The 23,008-nt window shown below is 40.5% G+C and overlaps 1 protein-coding gene across 1 annotated transcript in view; it reads right to left on the reverse strand.

Moving 5' to 3' along the window:
• Positions 1-2,621: 2,621 nt before the first annotated feature.
• lrp12 (low density lipoprotein receptor-related protein 12) overlaps positions 2,622-23,008 on the reverse strand; it is a 57,953-nt gene continuing 37,566 nt past the window's right edge. Inside the window, exons 5-7 of the mRNA XM_078537042.1 lie at positions 18,545-19,646; positions 13,646-13,778; positions 2,622-3,935 (exon numbers count right to left, since the gene is read on the reverse strand). Of these exons, the coding sequence (XP_078393168.1) occupies positions 3,072-3,935; positions 13,646-13,778; positions 18,545-19,646 (2,099 nt within the window). The 3' untranslated portion in view covers positions 2,622-3,071. The remainder of the gene's footprint in view (positions 3,936-13,645; positions 13,779-18,544; positions 19,647-23,008) is intronic.

Here is a 23,008-nt window from a genome sequence, read left to right on the forward strand (position 1 = left end):
GCCTGGTGCCTCAGTCGCTCTCTTCTCAGTCATCTCTGCTCTCTGTATGCCATGAGGCACGCAGCTAGGTCACCAGGCTTCATGCTCCTGATGTACTCCTCCTGCAGGATGAAAGAGAGAGAAGCGTGGGTTAGCATGGGTTTACTAAGAACCTGCCTTGGTTAAGTTTGAAGGCCCCTTCACGCATCCTAGAGAGTGCTGGTCACCACTTGGATGGCTAGAGATTAGTGCACTGCGTAGCTGCCTGAAACTCTACCCTCCTCCGCCCCATTCCACCCAATGGGCAACCTTGCCCATTGGACTGCATGCTGTGCTCTCAGCTTGGACGCAGGCATTCTCCTAACCCAAGCTACATGGCTGCACTGTTAGCTTGAACCATGGGGGAGACTGATCCAAAACGGGATGATGACATTGCGAGGGGCTGTGAGCCTTTCCACAGTGACTGCTCCATGGTGAGCTTTAGCAAGGAGATTGCACAATGTGCCCAGTCGCCCAACTGTTCTGCAGTCCACTAAAATGCTGTATTAATCAAAACGCAGCCACTCCTATTAAAAAGGGATATATTATATTTTAAAAATATATTATGTTAAAAAGAATTCTAAAATGCTGCCTAATTGTGCTGGCTCATGGCAGATTGTGTGTGATATGCAAATGAGCGTAGAAACCAGAGGGGGAAAACAAACCTTCTCAAACTGAGTGCAATTTGCACCTGAATCACCGATTGCACCTAAGGCAACTCTACCAGCATAGAGTTAAGCTAATTTAAATATATATCACGCTGCTGCTACAAGACTGGAGTCTTCGGATTTAGAATGTGTCTATCTATGATGCAACAGTACTAAAACAGCCCTTTCCAAAACTTTAGTCTGACAAATTTTAAACAGGGTAAACCAACAAATAAACATAAGCCCAAAAAGATCTAAGTTGCCAGGGTTTTAAAGACTGAATTGCCAGCAGCTGTCGGCTAGACAATGTGAGAGCATAAATTCAAGCTTAGTGTTCATAACAGCTTTCTGTTATGAAGGGAAAGACTAATCAAGTAGAATGAGGTAGAAAAATGGTAGGATTAATTGATGGCACTTTCAGACAGGCAACACAAGTACGATGAGCTGAATCGGTCTCTCTCAGTGCTATACGGTTTTATGATCTAATTTCAGGCCTGACAATTGCATTAGAGGTGTTGCCACCAATGCTCCAAATCCATTGTGCAATGTCAACCTGGAGATTACAGAGTACTAGCAGCCTAGGGAAATAATCAGTCCTTTTTGTATTGGTTTGTATGGGGTAAATGGGATGGAACAGTAATCACATTAACAGGACCAGGACATCTTGGGAGCACTGATCTAGCAACAAGCCCACTTAGATTTTATAGTGCAAGCAATCTTAATTAGACAACTGAAAACGATCCAAGATTTTGTTTTTATACAACACACTTTCATGTCAACTGGATTTCATCAACCCCCCCAAAAAATTGCATTTTGTCAAATTCCAAGTCTAATCTGACTTGTTCTATGCAGCAATCAAAAAAACTGGCATTAGGTTGTAGATGTGTTCAATCTAATATTGAATGCTCAGAGTATGGTTTGTTATTCCATACAGGTTACAACCCCAGGGGGGTGCAAATGGTGAAGGGACACAGAATATTAGGTCATTAGTGCAACATGCTGTAGAGAATGGCACCGACAATTCCAATTTTGACTGATCCGTCCTGGGGAGGGATCAACAGAAGTCTTGACTTCTCTAAAGGGAGAAAAACTCCAGGCTCCTCAGACATTTTCAGAAACAGTGCTGGAAGCAAAGCATCATTGGTAAAGCAAACACATTTTGATTCAATGATGTTGATCTGTGTTCAAACAACTTCCAAAGTTTCCTGAAGTCCAGAGACAAGTCTTCGCATCCAACCATCTGGAGGGTAAATACCCAATTGCTTTTAACACCTAGCTGTGGAGCTAAATTCAAAGCAAAAATAACAGAATCTTGGATATCGCTCAATCAATTCAGGCCAGTTCTTGCCCTGAACTGGGTGCATGGCATAATGGGGAACATTGGAAAATTATTAGATTCACTGTTTGATAATTCTTGATAATTTTCATTTGCAAATAATGTGATGCTTGCTCAACAGCAACAATGAACCCAAGGATGGAAATGTGAACTGAATACTTTAGCTCACTCAGAACATGCAAAGTGGTAGGATTAAATCCTCAAGTGCACCAAGAAGTTCGTTTGTCAGTCCATTTTTTTTTCCCAATAGTATCCTGGCTGACTGCCATTCTTGAGCTAAGTTTGAACCAATCCAAAAAATAAAATGAGTTTAAAAAAACTCTATTTACTATTTAAAAATGTTACTGAGAAAGTTTGCCTGGAGTCCCCAGAAGCAGCTATATCAAATATTTTAGGCAGAACGTTCATTTATGTATATCATCACATGCCCATCTTCAAATGGCATGACTCTATCAGGAAGTAATTGTTAAGATAAGTCAAAATATCTCAAGTTATTCAAGTAAAAATAATACTTCAGAATCATGATTGATGGAAGGCACCTGAACAAATGTTGCACCTTCTGTGGAGTTCTCTTGATGCATGGAGGAAAATAGAAAAGGATAGCAGTAGTAAAAAAAACCTTTGTTACTGTAAAAGTGGATTTTTATTTGTGTTTACATTACTCTTCATGTTCCAGACTCAGTTTTCAGGGCACCTAACAATTCTAATAGTTAAAAATCATAAAACATGCTATTTATGACAAAAGGAATAAATAAAGACAATATTTTAGAAACAGCTAGGAAAAGGAAGTGTAAATGCAGAAACTTAAGTTATAATTTATTTTCATTCCACATTTTAAAACAAATTTATACGTACATATCTTGAATGCATGATACAAACCAAAAAAAACTGCATGGGACATGTTACCATGCACTTAGTTGACTCCCATAAATCAAAGTAAAATATAATAAATAGTGTATCGCACAGTCAGACAAATCCGGTTTCCTTTTCAAGTACCAAAAGAACTTAAAACTCACAATATGCACTGTACCGACAGGAGCATAAATAAAATTAGTCGATGTATTGCACATCTAGCAGACAAGCAAGGATTCGTCATCACTGGCTTCACCCTTCAGTGTTGCTTCTAGGCACTCTTCGGGTATCTGGGCTGTATGAACCATTCCACAGTGCTCACAAGGCCCATCTCTATTATTAGACTGTTCTCTGTGAGGAGTTGAAATATAATGTTGTCTAGTTCCCTGTACCCTATTGGTGCCAGGCTCAGTTACTGGTCTGCAACGGTCCCTCGAATCCATATCCGATGCTGCCTCAGAAATGGGAATTAACAATTCAACATCATCATCATCATCTCTTCCACGCACTCCATTATCAAGCTGTCGCAAGGGACTCTGGTTCTGACCTGAATTGTATCTCCCAATAGAAAACCGCACCCAGCGCAAACTCTGAGTTACCCTGCTCAGTGCACTGCTCAACTGCTGTCGTGCTGGACTAATGCTTGGCTGCTCTGTGCTTCTCGATTGTGAGGGAACTATTTCAGTAGCAACATTAGTGTGGCAGCCAGCGGAAATTCCTGTTGCTCCTACAACAGCTTCTACTGCAGAGGTTGGTGCAGATTTTTGAGGTAGAGGGGCTGCTACACCACCAACCGCACCTGGCATATCTCTCTGCTCACCATCTCTATCTGCTTCATCAGAGTCGAGTGCCTGAAGACTTCTGTGCAGACTGCTCCTTTCTGTTTCCCTTGTAACATTCTGTTCACCAGCTGCATCACCTCCATCTGTTGACACAAGTGCCAAAGACCCTGAATTCCTGGATCTTGCAAAGCTAAAGACACGATTCCACAGGTTAGATCGCCTACTGGATGTAGTGGATCGAAAAGAGGTTAATCCAAGCTGTGACCGTACTGCCAATCTGAGGTTTTCCAAAATAGATGCCTAAAATGTAATTGAAGAGAATTAGGTCCAGCAGCAAACCTCACAAAAACTTTAGTTTAAATGGTTTCACATCACATCTTTCAGAATCCTCAAGGAATTTCTTATACCAAAAATTACAATAAAAAGCAATTTTGCAAACAATGTACCAGAATGTAGTTAATTTGTCTTGGTACTCTGAGTGAAGGAAGAACATTAGATTATATGAAAAAATATTTATGAAAACAAGTCGGATGATCCCAAAACCTGTTTTTTTTTTAATACAAGGTGCAGATTGGACTGTTATATACTTCCAGTACTTCCTGCCTTCTACGTATACACGCTGATTGACCCAATTCATTGTTTTTTTTAAAATTCAGCTTTCTGAGGTTGCGTTTCAAAATATTAGAGCACTTCATACATTTGCCAAGCTGCTTTGAAAATTAAAATATAGTGTAGTTAAAAAGAAAATTTATGCAGAATTTAATAGAGAATAAAACAGATCCCAACTACACCAAGGTTTTCAGTGTGGTCACATTTTAGAACAGGGTTGAAAACTGGCTTTCAATGCTGTGAGTTAATGCGATGGCGGTAATGATTATCACATGAAAAGTTTATATTTTCCCAGATTTGCAAATTTCTGATCCCTGCATTAAGCAATGCACATGTCACACAGCGGAAAATTACACAGTGTAAGTTACATAGTGGAGATGGCAGTCCACAAGCCATTGGTGTTACTTTATGAACTGAAGTCTTCAAAAGAAATACAGGCAAAATAGTCACAAAATATAATTAGTTTAAAACTACAATTTAAGTTTCCAGTTAGAGAGCATGTAGAGGATGATGTAGCAGAAACCAGAAAGTCACTGGGAGTCGAACAGGCAAAACTCATGTGGCGGTGATGTGTTACAGATCACTCGGAGTCAGAGTTGCTATTGTAACATGCACTTTTACATGCATGTTGTAGTGTGGAGTTATAGATAGTGATGGTAGAGGCTCCAACTTACTTTCCATCACATGGCTGACCAGGAATCTGCCCCACTCAAAATGTCTGTCATTGGCGTGTGTTAAAAGGATTTGCAGGCTGATAATCAACCTGTTTGGCTGCATTATGAACACACCTCCCTTGGCTATCTAGTCCTGAGGTGGGACTTGAAGGTGTAGCTTCTGATTCAGAGGCGGGTACACTACCCACTGCAACACAAGACCTCCAAAAAACTCATGTACGTGCATCTAAAAGCTGAAACATGTAAGGATGATTATTTGGGTCCAAATTTCAAATCCCTGAGCAATTCCCCTGATTGTTGAGGCGAACTGAACTATGAAGCTTTCACAAAACAGCTATTAATCCTGAACAATAAACTAAACCCTTTGTATTTATGTTGAACAGCTGCACTGCAGATGGCATTAACTTATACTACACTACTATCTTCAGGTTTTACTTTGATAAATGAAATTTTACACCCATGAGACATTGTGAATAAAAGAACAAACATGATGCAACACCATCGGAGTTTAAGCTAGTATTGTAATTGCCGTATCTATAATTAATAGGGAAAAGAAAAACACTTAGAAATATTCACATATCAAAGAGAAATGTGTGCTGCACTGGGAACTCCTGCATTAATCTATTGTAAATGTTAAAACTAATTTGGGTCATTTCAAAACTAATATGATGAATTTATATCATTGTAATTACTGGTTATTATCTATTTGTAAAGCTGAAATTTACAGGTAGTGCTTTTTCTACAAGTTCTACATTTTCTGTACTATCTAAAATAATTTGCTGTATCTGAGCAGCATGCTATTTTAAACCAAATGCTCTTGCTATATGTGCATGCCTTTTAAAAATATCTTCTTTCTTTCCTTTCTTTGGTCCAGTTGCCTGGCACACTATGCTAGACTTTTTCTCCGCTATACCATGCAAAATTAGCACTAGAAAATGAAGGGTTGTGAGCCCCACCATCACATTCCAAACTCTACCAGGGCAGCAGTATTTTTTTTCCCTCCTCTGTCCCAAGGATACAGTCTCTTAATTTTTTTTTCTGTGATGCATTTAAATGATGGAGGGAGCAGGACACAGGAACCTTCCCAATTTCCACACCGCTACTAATGGCGACACCGGGAATCCCCGAGAGAGAGGTGGCAGCAGACCATGGGACAGCAGTGCAAAAGATGGAAGGGGTCTAAGCAAAGAAAACTTCACCTTGTCCTTGAAGGTCTACACTCATTGATAACCCTAACTTTTAAATAATCAAAAGGGTCAGGTGGCAGAGTGTTTGCCCCATTAACTTATGTTCTGCTGCATTGGGTGTCCTACACGTTTGCTCGGTTACAGCTAGAGGGTCTTTCAGTGATCATGATCCTGCTCTGCGAATGAAATGATCGCAATGCAGGAAATGCTTCTCCAATGGGGGGAGAAAAATCCAGCCAAATTGTCCAGCTTCACTCTGATCCTAGGCAGTGCTTCTTTCTAATAGATTTCAGGCAGATGTACATAGCTAATATGGAACCACACAATCCACATCTCGGTCAAGCTTCAATCTGCTGGAATTGATAATTCACCATATAGTCATGGCTTATACAAACCCAGAGTTTTGTCTTCTGTGCCTGTGTGTGTTAGCAGTACAGTTATGTGCAGCACTAACAAACCTGTCATGCTTGAATTCTTCAGTGCAAAACACCCAGATAGCAAATGCTAATCTTGATTAAATTGAGCTAAAAAGCTCAATTTCTCAGAGACACTCATTTTCTCAATTTGACACATCATTCTAAATAATTAACAGCTCCAGCTGACATCCTGATCTAATACAATTAATCTATTACAAGAATTGAACTTTATTACATTTTAAGGATTGGTTAATCCTCCTGCACTTGCTAATCACAACATCTGAAAAGAAAACTTCCTATTGTCCATTAAAATTATTGAATGATGTGCAGCCTTCCATTTCAAAATGTCCTGAAAATTCCTATGTCATAAAATCTGTGGGAAAACCCATAACAAAGGTGGCAAAATTTAACTGTAGTAAGTTTTTGAACTTTAAAAGTCATATAAGTGTCAGTGGTCAACCAACAGTAATTAATATACAGATTAGTAGTTAAATCAAAAATGATTGAATCTACTTGCAGTTGAATATTCTGTCCACTGTATCATAGAATAATAGAATCTTACAGCTTAGGACGATGATATTCCATCGCTTCGAATGAGATATCCAATCATTCCTACTTTCAAGCACTTTTCCAGCAGCTCTCAAAATTTTCTTCCCTTCAAATATTTATCCAATTCCCCTTTGAAAGTTACTATTGCATCTGCTTCCTCCAACCTTCGTGCAGTGCATTCCAAATCATGAAAACTTGCTGCATAAAAACATGTGTCTCATCTCACCATTTTCTTTTGCCAATTAGCTTCAATCTGTGGCCTCTGGAAACAGTTTCTCCTTATTTACTCTATCAAAACCCTTCATGATTTTAAACGCATCTACTAAATCTCCCCTTCATCTTCCCAGCTCCAAGGAGAACAATTCCAGCTCTTCCAGTCTGACCACATGACTGAAGTCCCTCATCCATGGTATCATTCAAAGAAATCTCCTCTGTATCATCTCCAAGACCTTGAAATATCCTTCCTAAAATGTGGTGCCTAGAATTGGGTGAACTGAGGTTTAACACAGGGTCAACATAAACCAACCCAACCATCCCCCAGTTCTTGAGATTTTCTTGAGGGCTATTTTTGGGTTTCAGGGGCAACTTTTTGATTTTCAGGAACTCCTTTTTCATTTGCACATGAGTTCAGGATACCATGCTTCCTTATTTTTTTTTGGTATTTTCTCTCAAATTTGGATTCTAAATACAATTCCCAATTTACAATAATAAACTAAGATCAGATTCATCTCAAATTCCAACTATTTGATGCAATGAAACAGAAATCAGAGGGCGAAAGGGAAAGAGTATGGATGTAAATGTACAGAAAATGTTCAATAAGGAATGGGATTCAATGTTGTAATCTAATCAAGAATTTCAATTATAAGCCAACTGAACTTCAGTGACAATCTGGATGAGTGTTTCGTCACCGTGCAGGATAAATAACATCTTGCAATTCTGGTTTATGTCAACTTGTTAGAAATATCAATTCAAAGTACCAAACAGAATTTAATAAAACAGGCACGATAATGCTCTACCACTGCTCTCCACAACTGGGATGGGAGGGGCACACGCAAACACACACACGAGTCTGGGCTACTGCCAACCAGTGCCAGCCACTCTCAGGGTGTAAACCCACCTCAGTTGAAATCAGATCCAGATGCAGTTATAGGCATATCTCACAGGGCCCGGAGCCAGAGCCAAGTGAGCCTCCGCCAAGAGGGGAACAAGTGTAGGATGCTCCTCTATGCCTTTGTTACCTCTGGACTGACTATTCGATGCACTCCTGGCTACTCTTGTACCCTCCATAAACTGAGGTCATCCCATGTCCTCACCTGCATCAAGTCCCATTCACATGTCCTCGCTGAACTACACTGGCTCCCAGTTAAGAAATGCCTCGATTATAAAATTCCCAATAATATTTTAAAATCCTTCTATGGCCTTGCCCTTCCCTATCTCTGTAATCTCCTCCATCCCCACAGCTCTCCTAGATATCTACACTCCTTTAATTCTAGCCTCTTGAATACCTCCAATTTTAATTGTTCCACCATTGATGGTTGTATCCTCACTACCAAGATCCTCAGCTTTGGGATTCCCTCACTAAATCGCTCCTTCTCTCTACCTTTCTTTTCTCCTATAAGGCGCTCCTTTTTGACCAAGATTTTGGTCATCTGTCCCAGTGTCTTCAATTGGGCTTGATGTCAAATTTTGCTTTGTGACACTCCTGTGAGGCGCCATGGGGCTTTTTATTACACTATAAGGTTCTATATAAGTACAAGCTGCTGTCATTGCTGAAACCCTCATCTATGCCTTTGCGACATCTAGATTCAACTATTTCAATGTTTTCCTGGCCAGCCTCTGTAAACCTGTGCTCATCCAAAACTCTACTATCTATATCCTAACGGCACCAAGTCCTGTTCACCCATCACCCTGTACTTATTGACCAACACAATCCATCAATGCCTTGATTTTAAAATCCTCATCTTTATTTTCAAATCCCACCTTGGCCTTGCCTCTTCCTATCTCTAAAACTCCTTCTGCCCCATTACCTTGTGAACTCTCTGCACTCCTCCAATTCTTACCTCCTATGCAATTTTCATTACTCTATCATTGATAGCTGTGCTTTCAGCTGCCTAGGCCCTAAGTGCCTACATTATTAAATTAACATTATACAGGATTATGACAGGTTTGGATAAGGTAGACAAAGAAAAGCTGTTCCCATTAGCTGATGGCACAAGGACTAGGAGGCACAGATGTAAGAGATGCAAGGGACATGTGAGGAAGAACTTTCTTATGCAGCGAGTGGTAATAACCTAGAACTTGCTTCCTACATGGTTGGTAGACGTGGAGACAATGAATGATTTCAAAAGGAAATTGGATGGGCACTGGAGGGAAATCAACTTGGAGAGCTGTGGGGATAGAGCGAGGGAATGGGGCTGATGGATTGCTCTACAGAGCAGGCATGGGCGCGATGGGCTGAATGGTCTCCTTCTGTACCTTAATGATTCTGTGACTTGGTTCCTTCCTAAACCTCGCCGTCTCTTTAACTTTCTGTCCTTCTTTAAGACCTTCAGGCGTTTTATTATGCAAACGCTAGTTGTTCTCTGTGAAGAACTATATTGGTGTAAGTAAATAAACTAGGTATGTTTTAAAGTCTGGGAATAAAATGAAATGTGTGTCAATTCTTTCAGTCCCCATCTGATCCCTTGGGCAGACCCTAAGACAGCTTTCCAGCTCATACCGTACCTCTGGTATCTTTTAGTATCTGCATGGTCCACAAGTTACTGAACATATGCCTTCAGAATTTTACTCATTCTCCATTCATGAGTTGTTTATCTTTGTAATTGAACAGAACTGGAACTGACCATGACATTTCCCAGTTCAACCAATCAACTTGTGCTCCATAGTTTCCTCCTAGAAGCAGTAATTTGAAATTACAGACAGCTTCTGTGCTACTACCGCACCCTCCAACCAAGCTATGAAACATATTGAATTTTGGCCCCTAGCTCCCGTTGACAAGCACATTGACTTTGTAATCCTTTTCCATCATCACAGAGCAGGATTATTTCACTTCTCCCATTCAACCTCCCAATGTACAGCCCAAACTGAGCAGCTTTTCTCCCCCTGTCTCCTCACCACCCCACCAAAATGACCAATTCACCAGCCCATGTCATGCCCCAAACCAATTCCACCATGCCCACAACAATAGTGTTTCAGGCTTCGCTGCCTTCCTAGTGAGCTGACAAATAAATTGATCTAGGTCCCTTAACCCTCATTAAGGATCAGGAGCAATCTAGAGTACAAATAATTAATTGGAGGAGGGACAATTTCAGTGGGATGAGAACAGATTTGGCCCAGACTGGCAAGCAAAACTTAAAAGGAACAATGGGCTACCTTTGAAGAGGAGATAATTTGGATACGGTCGAGGCACATCACCGCAAGGAGGCAAAAACAGAGCTTCCTGGATGATGAAAGAGATAGAGATTATGAAGCAGCAGAAAAGGGCTGTGCGTGACAGATGCCATATTTATATTATACCTGATAACCCGGCTGAATATAGAAAGTTCAGAGGGGAACAAACAAATATGAGAAGAGTTTGACAGTTAACCTAAAAGAGAATCCAAAAGTCATTTATAGGCATATAAATAGTAAAAAAGGTAGTAAGGGGAGGGGTTGGTTCAAAGGGGATCTACGCATGGAGGTAGAGGGCGCAAATGAGGTACTAAATGAATGCTTTGCCCCTGTCTTTACCAATGAAGAAGATACTGCCCAAGTCATAGTGAAAGAAGAGGTAGATGAGACATTGCTGGGGTAAAAATTTGTATTAGAAAGGCTGGCTGTACTTACAGTTGATAAGTAACTAGAATCAGATGAGATGCATCCAAAAATGCTGAGGGCAGTAAGGGAGAAAATTTCAGATGCACTGGCAATGATTTTCCAGTCCTTCCTAGTATTAGGGATGGTGCCAAAGCATTTGAGAATTGCAAATGTTACACCCCTGTTCAAAAAAAGGGTGTAAAGATAAACCCAACAACTAAAGTCCAGTAAGTTTACCCTTGGTGGTGGAAAAGCTTTTAGAAACAATAATCCAGGACAAAATTAACAGTTACATGGACAAATGCAGGTTAATTAAGGAAGCCTTGCATGAATTTATTAAAGGAAAATCCAGTTTAATTAACTTGATTGAGTATTTTATGAGGTAATGGAGAGGGTTGATAAGGGTAATGCAGTTGATGTGGTATACATAATGCCACATAAAAGGCATTTGTGTAAGTGCCACATAATAGGCTTGTCAGTAAATTTGAAGTCATGGAATAAAAGGGACAGTGGCTGCATAGATACAAAATTGGCTGAGTAAGAGGAAACAGGGTAGTGGTGAATGGTTATTTTTCAGACTGTATACAGTGGGGTTCCCCAGGGATCATTACTAAGACCTTTCTTGATCTAAATTAATAGACCTAGACTTAGGGGTGCAGGACACAATTTCAAAACTTGCAGATGACACAAAAGTTGGAAGCGTTGTGCACTGTGAGGAGGACAGTGATAAACTTCAAGAGGGCAAAGACAGGCTGGTTCAAATGGGTGGGCAAAAGACTAGATGAAACGTAATGCAGAGAAGTGTGAAGTAATAAATTTGGTAGGAAGAATGAGGAGAAGCAATATAAAATAAAGGGTCCAGGAGCAGAGGGGCTTGGGGGTAAACGTGTACAAATCAATGAAGGTGGCAATGTGGGTTGATTAAGTAGTTAAAAAAGGCATACAGGATCCTGGGCTTTAGAAGTAGAAGCATGAAGTACAAAAGCAAAGAAGTTCAGTAATCCTTTATAAAACACTGGTTTGGCCTCAACTGGACTTTAAGAAGGATTGAAGGCTTTAGAGAGGGTGCAGAAAAGATTAATGAAAATAGTTCCAGGGATGAAGGATCTCAGTTACGTGAATAGATGGGAGAAGCTCAGGCTGTTCTCCTTAGAGAAGGTTAAGAGAAGATTTGATAGAAATGGTCACAATCATGAGGAATCTAGACATAAATAGAGGGAAATTGTTTCCATTGGTGGAAGGGTCAAGAACCAGAGGACACTGATAAAAGGTCAATGGAAAAATAACCTATAGTGACATAAGGGAAAACTTTTTATGCAGCGAGTGGTTAGGATCTAGAATGCAACTGAGAGTGTGGTAGATGCAGATTCAATATAGGCTCTCAAAGGAAATTGGATAAGCACCTGAAGAGAAAAACATTTGCACAGCTAAGGGGAAAGGACTGGAGAGTGGAACTAGCTGATTTTTCTTTTGCAGAGAGCTGTCATAGACATGATGGAGCCAAATGGCCTTCTCTGTGCTGTAACCATTCTTTGGTTCTGTGAGTAGTGAGACTATCCCAGGAGCACTTTCTCAGCAGAGCATCAACACAGGCCCTGGAAACTGTTGCCTCACACCACCTTCGGATTACTAATCACCTAAACGTCTCTACCCCTCCTCATTCGCTCTCTCCCTTGCTGTCCATGTTCCCCAATCATCCTCCTCTTCCCCACCCCATCCTTCTCTCTCATCTCCTTTTATTGTGGATGGGAGTTATAGAAACATTCTATTCCCCCTCCTATCTCTTTCCTTTTCCCCTTGCCTTTTTCTGGTTCTGAGTTTCCCCTCCACCGTTGGACCCTGCCTGTCTTGTGTATGTGATCTGGATGCCTTGTTGCTCAAAAGCCACAGGAGATTGACTAGAATTACAATAAAATTACTAACTGGGTTACAGCATTCTATTCCAAATTTTCTTTTAAAAAATACCTTGTTGGCCTCCTCCCCTTTACGTCTTCCATTATAAACATGCCCATTCGTACTTCCAGTAGCTGCGCTACAATAAAGTCATACATTGGGCATGTAACATTAGTTAACTCAGATGTGTTTCTGTAAACACCAAAGCCAATGGTTTTGTTCTCCATGTCTCAAGTTTATTTTGATGAAAATTGGTGTGCCCTCAAACAACATTGTTCCCCAACTTGTGCATTTAGTACATTAACTTCACCCTCAGTCAACCCCTCCTTCTATACCATCAGGGTTGTGCCACTCTCAGAATGATCTCAGTATGCCAATGACACCCTCCTTCACCATGCTGGTGGCATCCCACTCTCTGCTAGCGAGTATGTTGGCAGAATCATCCAGTCACTGAGTAATGACCATTACCCGCCTGCTCTCTCAGCCTCTCTCCCTTAGTTCAATTATCACCCTAATCCTGTTTGACCTAATGTTTACATTTGGTCCTGACAGCAGATATGCAAAACCACAGATCAACAAGCTGAAAAAAGCTCATGAAAACAAACTGTAACTGAATACCCAATGGTTAGGTAAATATGCTTCCAGAAAAAAAGATGGCACAGTAATTCAGGTTCTGTTCAATTACACAGCTAATTATCATAATGGTTTTGTACTCAAATAGACTTCTCACTGGTTTACAGCAAGGTCATGGTTCATTTGATTAGAATTATATTGAAGAAGGCATTTGCAACCTCAGAATCTTACATGTACAAAAAAAATTTGAAACAATACAGCTTGTAGCAAGAATGTGTCAAATACAAGGTAAATCAAAAATGATAAGCCATTACCTGATTTGATGAGCAAACAGGGAAATCTTCTACTGGGGGAATCAAGCCTTGCGCAATTAACTGGCCATAGGATGGAGGAGCCTCTCTTCGCAGCAGTTCAGCTTCAACTCTTGACAAATGGGTTTCAAAAGACCTTATAAACAAGGATGAAAACAACTGAGATCTCCTGATACTGACACAAACTCAGTAGCAGTTATTGAAGAAAAGTTATATTTGACTTGAAACTGTTTCTCTCTCCACAGATGCTGCCAGGCCTGCTGAGTATTTCCAGCACTTTGTTTTTATTGACCTTTTATGCAGGTCAAATGGGACAAGTTAATGGTTTAGATATATTTAATTCAAATACATCAAGCTAAACCGGAGAACTATTTTACTCTGAAGAATAAAACTGCTAATACAACAACGCTGCTCAGTTCTGAGTGTATTGCATTGTTGTTTTAGGAACATGACATATGGTATAGATTCTTCAACACTACCACAACAATTTGTATGCAAAATTACCATCTGTCACTCTCAAGAGCACCACAAAGTTTACACAATTTGTGCATGACCAACTACTTTTTTTTCAAAAATACCTGCACAAATCTGCAGAGTATTTTAAAACAATGATCACTGGAAGACTTAATCATTTGTTTATTGATGGATTTCTTCTGTAGAGATCTTTCAAGTTAACAAACACAAAGCTCTCCTTCCTGCTCACAGTTTGATTACAAATGCAGTGTCAAGTGAGGAGCATTGAGGTGGACAGTGGCAAGAGAAGTAGTGGGGGTGGCATATCTTAAATGTGAAGCATAGGCAGGGCTGAATGATTACTTTTAAAAATTCACAAGTGCAAACAGATTTCCTCCCACATACTACTTCACACAAATTTTGCTATTTTATGTCAAGTAGGAGACCTCTCAAGGTCTTGTGATTGGCAAACTATGTTAAGTTCCATGCTTTAACAAGAAAGAGGGATGGGAAAAACATGGGGGAAAAAATCTATAGTCCTGTGGCGACCTCTGGAATTAAGTCACATACCCAGTGAGGATGTCACTGCCTAAGATAGCACAGGTAGATGTGTGAGAACAATGGCCACCATTCCCTGCAAGCGCAAGATCCCAAAATCATCCTCCAATCTTAAAAAAACAAAGAATCATACAGCACAGAAGAGGGCCATCTGGCTCATCTTTCCTGTGCCAACTCTTCGAAATTTATTTATATATTAATATTGCTGAAAAGACAGACATGTTGCCAAAGCAAGTCAGTGGTTGACATGCCAAACAATCAGCACCCTTTTCTCCTGTATTATAAATTGTTGTGATCGTTTGAAATTTGGCATTCTTGCATTTGTCCTGATGAGAGCAAGATGAAAAACGTCAGCAACATGTCTCTCTTTTCAGAAATATTCTTACTACCAATCAACTGGTTATATATCAATATAAATATAACGATTTTTTTTAAAAAAAGAGCAAATCCAACCATTACCCCCGAGTTTTGGTGAACTGACATCACTGAATCCCTCCACGATCAACATCTTGGGGGGTTACCATTGACCAGAAACTTAACTGTATCAGCCAGATAAATACTGTGGTAACAACAGCATTGCAAAGCTGGGAATTCTGTAGCAATTAACTCACCTCCTGACTCCCCAAAGCCTGTCCACCATCTACAAGGCACAAGTCAGGAAGACGAGCCCAGTTCCAATGACACTCAAGAAGCTCGACAAAAAAAGGTCAAGGCAGCCCACTGGATTAGTAGCCCATCCACCACCTTGAACATTCACTCCCTCCATCACTTCAACACAGTGGCAGCAGTGTGTACCAGCTATGAGATGCATTACAGTAACTCGTGAAAATTCCTTCAGCTGAACCTTCCAAACCCACAACTTGCTTCATGTGGAAGGAAAAGGGCAGCAGATGTGTGGGAACACCATAAATTGCAAGCTCCGCTCTCCCCCAAATCACACATCAAGGGCAATTAAAGATGGGCTATGCTGGTCTTGCCAGCGACGCACATCTCCCATGAACAAATAAAAAAAACATGAATTTTATACACAAGCTGACACAAGTTGTCCCACTATCTCCAACTTTCACCACTGGGTTTTCAGCTTTCTCCATCTTGAAAGAAATGAAACAACTAGAAATTAAACAATTGCTTTCATAAAACATATTATCCACATTTACTTTGAAGATATGACCTTGCTTCAAAGAAGGTACTTACATGCTTATAACCTTGTGCGAAATTTTGTGAACCACCTTTAGAAGTGTAGACTTAATTACAGGAATTAAGTATGTTGGTTGAGACCTTATTGTATTGCTTCAAGTATTTCCATTCATATTTTTGATCAAGACATTCCTAATAACAATATGTGTCCATATTCTATGTAATTAGTCTCAAGACTGTCAATGGCGCTGTGCCTATTGATTTAATGCCCATTTATCTCTTATAAAATAGTTATTTTCTAGCTTTAATAATCACCAACTGCATCATTCACAGCCTTTTCTGCCCATATTGCTCTGTTGCAAAATAAGACACAAGCCAGTGCACATCATTGCGTCAAGTTCTTGGAGACTTTGACATGGCAGCACACTTTCACAGAAGTATTAATATGCAAGTTGTATGATTTATCATACAGTAGACAGTGCATTTAGCCAGCTAACAATAATCAGAAGTGATAAACACTTGATAATTAGAGTGATGGCTGATATTACTTGTTAGAAATCTCTACTGTACAAGCATCACCGAGTATTCCAAATTACTATTCACAATCAAGATCAATACAGTAAATTACCCTGTACAACACACACAGTCACATTGACACTCCACATTCAGGTTGAGACTAAGGGGAGTGTTTGTGATAATTCTATTTGTTAAATATTGCAAATTCCAAGGTGCGTGGATTATAATCATCCTCAAAAACAGTGACCTCCAAATTACCTGAACAAAGTTGCAATTTTACCAACAGCCACATGATATAGAGACGCAACCGGCCTTTACACGCCCTGGGTTAAGGAGCTCTCACTTTATTAAGCACAGGCATCCACCTCCCTCTTTATTATAAACATACTGGTACTCCATTCCAAACTCCTAAAGTAAAAGATAACACCCCCCCATAGTCCATACAAATAAACAATCTTAATTGAGAGAGTCCAAGGGTAACCATCCTGAGCACAATAGTCGTTCTTGCTCTAAGGTTGGGATTAAGATTTATTATCAGGCATAGAAAAGAGAGAGATTTGTTCTGCCACTGGATTATGTTGTATCTGGACACAGATTAAATCATCCTGATACTGGGTGTGAAAATGAAATCTGCAGTAATCTTATACTTTGGGAATATTAAAAATGGAAACAAAAAGCTATGCATTATTGGCTTGCTTTACAAATATAGCTATGGACACAACTCTTATTTAACAATGCCATTTGCAGACACAAGTGCTATGGCCAGCTTGGGGGTTACCATCCTAGGGGTTAGCATTGACCAGAAATTGAATTGGACTAGCCACATAAACACTGTGGCTACAAGAGCAGGTCAGAGGCTAGGACTCCTGCGATGACTAACTCACTGACTCCCCAAAGCCTATTTACTAGGCGCAAGTCAGGAGTGTGATGGAATACTCTCCACTTGCCTGGATGAGTGCAGCTCCCACAACACTCAAGACGTTTGACATTGTCCAAACAAAGCAGCCCACTTGATTGGCACCACATCCACAAACATTCACTTCCTTCACCACCCACGCACAGTAGCTGCAGTGTGTACCATCTACAAGATGCACTGCAGGAATTCACCAAGGCTCCTTAGGCAGCACCTTCCAAACTCACGACCACTATCATCTAGAAGGACAAGGGCAGCAGATAGATGGGGACACTATCACCTGGAAGTTCCCCTCCAAGTCACTCACCATCCTGACTTGGAAATATATTGCGTTCCTTCACTGTAGCTAGGTCAAAATCTTGGAACTCCCTTCATAACAGCACGTTGAGTATACCTCCACAACATGGACTACAGCAGTTCAAGAAGGCAGTTCACTACCACCTTCTCAAGGGCGATTAGGGGCTGGCGATAAATGCTGACCAGCGGAGTCCATCCCGTGAATGAATAAAAAAAAATTATCCATCCCCGAGAATGATGAATACATATTTTGAAGCAGTAAATTTCAAACCAGAAATATCTCAACTTTAAGAAAGGGATGGCCTTGTAGGTCAGCTTTAGAAATGAGTTAGGGGATACAAGGGTAATGCAATATATTTTAGGATTGCAACCTAGCTTCCATGCATCATGTAGGAAATGGAAAAGCACAACATGAGCCAATATTTGTTTTACTATTTCCATCAGTTTCTTCCCATTATTTACGAGCTGCAGTGTTGACTCACTGTCAACTGATATAAACACTGACATTGCAAAATTAGGATTGTAACACAGGTATTATAATGGGAATAGCATGCTCAACGATTTCTGCATGAAAATAATTGTTCATCCAGCAAGCCTGCTGACATTCTTGCCAAATTTCTCATCCAATCAAAAAGTCCCCTCCTTGCCTCCAAGCTTCGGTTTCCTACACATCAAGCATCATTGTTTCTCCAAGATAAGGCCCAAGGAAAAAATTACTTAACAATTATGATTTATAGGAGGAGTCCTACTGAGTTGCTTCCTCATTTTCTCTTCTTCCATTTCTTAAGCAGCTATTCCAAACTTCAAATTGATAAACCACCAAAATGTTTAGAACATAACAGATAAGAAAATATTTACCCCTCACCCCAATATAAGAATAAATGCTTCTGCTAGGTTTTTCAAATTGTCAAGAGATAAACTTGAAATAAATAATCTGACAATTGAAATGCAAGGACTCTACTTCATTTTGTACAGAAACCATCAATATTTCATCTTCACATTAATATTTCATCTTCACACACACTTACCTGCGTTCAAACATTCTCAGAGAGTACAGTTTGCAGGTACATCCTAGTGCAATCACAAGTAATAGTCCACAGATTAAACTTCCAATGACTGCTGCAGTTATCACCCTGGTGGGTACAATCACAGGACAGTTCTCTTCATCACTACCATCACCACAGTCATCCTGTGCATCACAAACCCAGCTCTCAAATACACAACGGTTGTTCTTGCAGTGAAAGTTACCAGGCTGACAAAAGAAACAGTTCTTCTCATCTGAGCCATTCGGACAATGGTTCTGATAGTTGCATCGGTCAGACAGAGGGTAGCACACACCATTGCGAGAACAGGGGAACTCATCCTTCTGACATGAGCTGCAATTGCGCTCATCTCGTCCATTTGGGCAATGCCAATAACCGTCACAGTGCTGTTGTTCAGTATAGCAGCCCCAATTGCCTCCGCAAGGAATCTCCCATGGAAGGCAAAACCCTGCAACTTGGTAGGTCGCATTAAAACCTCTGGCTGCATTTACCCTGTCAGCATAAAAATGTACTCGCACCTGTCCAGAAGAGGAGATGACAGTGATTGGTGGTCGGGAATCAAAAGACGTCAGGACACGTAGCAGCTTGTGTGAATTTTCCTCCAGGCCATCATACACTTTGACATAATCGCCATAGCCAGTGCCATCCAGCTTAAAGTCAGTGATACGCAAAATAATTTTCCGTCGGTCTCCAGTATCTATCAGCCATGTGCAGTTACTCCCAGGTGGATAAAATGCTGGATAATTTGGAGAACTGAATGTGCCATAAAAATTTCTCAGCCAATCCCCACAACTAGGGGCATCACAATCTATTTCATCTTCCAAATCAAGGCAGTCAATATTGCCATCACAACGCAAGGCTTCGGGTAAGCACGTATAAGCTGCAGTATATCTTGAGAGACACTGGAACTGATCGTAGGTACAAGGCTGAAATGGAAAGGCAGTTGGGGGCATTGATCGCTCACATAGCTCTTCATCAGAATTGTCACCACATTCGTCCATCGTGTTGCATTTCCAAATATCAGGGATACATTTTCCATTATCGCAGTGGAACTGGTCCCAGTCACAGCCTGCCTCAGCAGATTTTCCTGAAAGGAAAATATACTCATAAGTCACTAAGGGAAAAGGAACATTCGTTCAAGCAGCTGGCTCACTTATACCTTTATCAAACTGGAAGAACATAAACTTCAACAGAGTCACAGAGGTCGACAGCACGGAAAAAGGCCCTTTGGCCCATCGAGTCTGCACCGTTCAAACAAGTACCTAACTATTCTAATCCCATTTTCCAGCACTAGGCCCATAGCCTTGTATGCCATGGCATCGCAAGTGCACATCCAAATACTTCTTAAATGTTATGAGGGTTTCTGCCTCTACCACCCTTTCAGGCAGTGAATTCCAGATTCCCACCACCCTCTGGGTGAAAAAATTCTTCCTCACATCCCCTCTAAACCTCCTGCCCCTTACCTTAAATCTATGCCCCCTAGTTATTGATCCCTCCACCAAGGGGAAAAGTTCCTTCCTGTCTACCCTAACTATGCCTCTCATAATTTTATACACCTCAATCATGTTCCCCCGGCCCCAATCTCCTCTGCTCCAGGGAAAATAACCCCAGTCTATCCAATCTCTCCTCGTTACTAAAACTCTCCAGTCCAGGCAACATCTTGGTTAATCTCCTCTGCACTCTCTCCAGTGCAATCACATCCTTCCTATAATGCAGATTCCAGAACTGCACACAATACTCTAGCTGTGACCTAAAGAGCGTTTTATACAGTTCCAGCATAACCTCCCTGCTGTTATATTCTATGCCTCGGCTAATAAAGGCAAGTATCCCATATGCCTTCTTAACCACCTTATCTCCCTATCCTGCTACCTTAAGGGACCGGTGGACATGCACACCAAGGTCCCTCTGATCCTTGGTACATCCCAGGGTCCTACATTTCATCGTGTATTCCCATGCCTTGTGCGTCACCTCACACTTATCCAGATTAAAATCCATTTGCCACTGATCAGCCCATCTGACCTGCCTGTCTATATCCTCCTGTAATCTAAGGCTATCCTCCTCACTATTCACCACCCCACCAATTTTCGTGTCATTCGCGAACTTACTGATCAACCCTCCTACATTCAAGTCTAAATCGTTTATATATACCACAAACAGCAATCTTTTCATTAAAGTATGCTTTCTTGTATCATAACCATTTCAGAAGAAATTATCAGTAGCAAATATCACACACACAGCCAAGCTCTCAGCTTGACACATTACTACAAATACAGATGGTGCTGTTACATGCCTCTCACTGGAATGACTTACTTCTGTTCACCATTCGAAATGCACTTTATGCCGCTAGCATGGTATAGTTGCTAACACCAAGGAGATGATATTTAAGGTGGTGGGCGAAGATAGAGAATGGGCTATTCTAGAAAGTTTATTTCCAATTACTTGCCAATAAAGCATCAATGCAAAATATTGCAGACAGAAATGAAAACTGCAAAAGTCTTTGATTTAAAATAAACTATTCGTTCTTCTCTACTTTTTAAATTTCCTGATGGCAGGCACCCTCACCATGGGCTTCTTCCACCCATGATATGTATCTTCTGCATCTAAGGGGTAAGACAGGTTGCCAGCTTAATGGTCATAATCAATTCAACCGCCAGAACCAGGGGTCACAGTCTGAGGATATGGGGTAGACCATTTAGGACTGAGGTGAGGAGAAATTTCTTCACCCAGAGAGCGGTGAGTCTGTGGAATTCGCTACCACAGAAAGTAGTTGAGGCCAAAACATTGTATTTTTTAAAGAAGGAATTAGATATAGCTCTTGGGGCGAAAGGGATCAAAGGATATGGGGAGAAAGCGGGAGCAGGCTATTGAGTTGGATGATCAGCCATGATCATAATGAATGGCGGAGCAGGCTTGAAGGGCCGAATGGCCTACTCCTTCTCTAATTTTCTATGTTTCTATTAGCAGTCCGGAAATAGATAAGAATAACCCATTGGAGATTTTCTCACTGCCATGGTGTGCCGGCCCTGGCGGTGTCACTGGAACTTGTAAGTTGCACTCCTCTTAAATTTTAGTGTAAAAATACTGCAAATGCTCAGGGCTGCAAATCTACAGTTCAGCTACTTTTTAAAATCTTAGTGACAGCAATATAATATGGAAAGAAAACATATGAGAGATTTCTTTGGAAACCTTAGCAGTAAACAGACTTTGTATTTGGCCAGCAGTGAGGGCATTAAAGCTTGAGCAACATTGAAGTGGGGGAACGTTTTAACCTTTCATGTATTTTTGAATTTCCAATTATATCTACACCAAATTGACATTCAAAATTCAGTATAACTTATCTGCTCATTCATTGCATATAATTGCTAATTAAATTAGGTATGTAATACTAGATAAGAAGCAACAGATTTTTTGACACAAAAAATAAATTAAGGAAGTTTTTCCATAGGAGTACTGATATGCTAATTATACATGAGTTTTTACAAAGGGTGAGGGTAAAAAAGGGTGAATGACTTAACATTGCAATAAATATAAAACTGAGTGCAAGAAAGTATTGCAATAAATATGGGGAGAAAGCGGGAGCAGGCTATTGAGTTGGATGATCAGCCATGATCATAATACTGTTTAAAGTATTGCAATAAATATAAAACTGAGTGTAAGAAAAGATGTAGCTGAAGGTGGTAATTAGGTTGAAAAAAGCAGGATAAAAGATAGTGCCTCCACCTTCAAAATTAACCAACAGCACCTCTCTGTATAGGAATGGCAGCTATTAACTTCTATTCATGCACACTGTTGTGGCTGGGGGGTGGGGAGATGACAGCAAATAATTAATCCCCATGAGTTTAAAACGGGTTTCTTTGATATTTGGTCGAGGGTACTTGCAACCATTGATTCAGAACTTATTTTTATTCCTTTCCCTGCCCCAGTCTTCCCTTCTCAACCCTCCTATGTAAAGGTGTTTATCATTGGGCTCCAGTGCACTGTTCCTTTTGGACCTCTAAATTCTGATAAAAAGGTCATTACCCTAAAACACAAACTGTTTCTGTCTGCACTAATGCTGCCAGGCCTGCTGAGTGTTTCCAGCACTCTGCTTTTATTTCAGGTTCCCAGCATCGGCTGGATTCTGCTTTTGTTTTTGTAGCCTTAAGCCATTATTATTTTTTGGTCAAATAGGTCACAAACACATATTTCAAAGTAAATTAGACTTAATTATCTGGCTAAGTAAAACAGTCATTTTCTGCATTCACCTGTTTCTTTCTAGAGGACGTCATCACTTTCATTTTGAGAACACGAAGAGTGCTGACTGACTCCAGCTAAGTGAAAGTCACTGTAGTCCTAGGGGACCATAGGCTGCTCTCTCATTAGACAGAGATGACTGGTGATGAGTTTAACCTGAGGGTCACCACACAGGCGAGGGAGGAGGTTGAGAAGGCTGTTCATGGATGACATCAG

The sequence above is a fragment of the Cetorhinus maximus genome, unplaced genomic scaffold, assembly GCF_964194155.1.
Source record: "Cetorhinus maximus unplaced genomic scaffold, sCetMax3.hap1.1 HAP1_SCAFFOLD_1823, whole genome shotgun sequence".
Taxonomy (NCBI): Eukaryota; Metazoa; Chordata; class Chondrichthyes; order Lamniformes; family Cetorhinidae; genus Cetorhinus; species Cetorhinus maximus.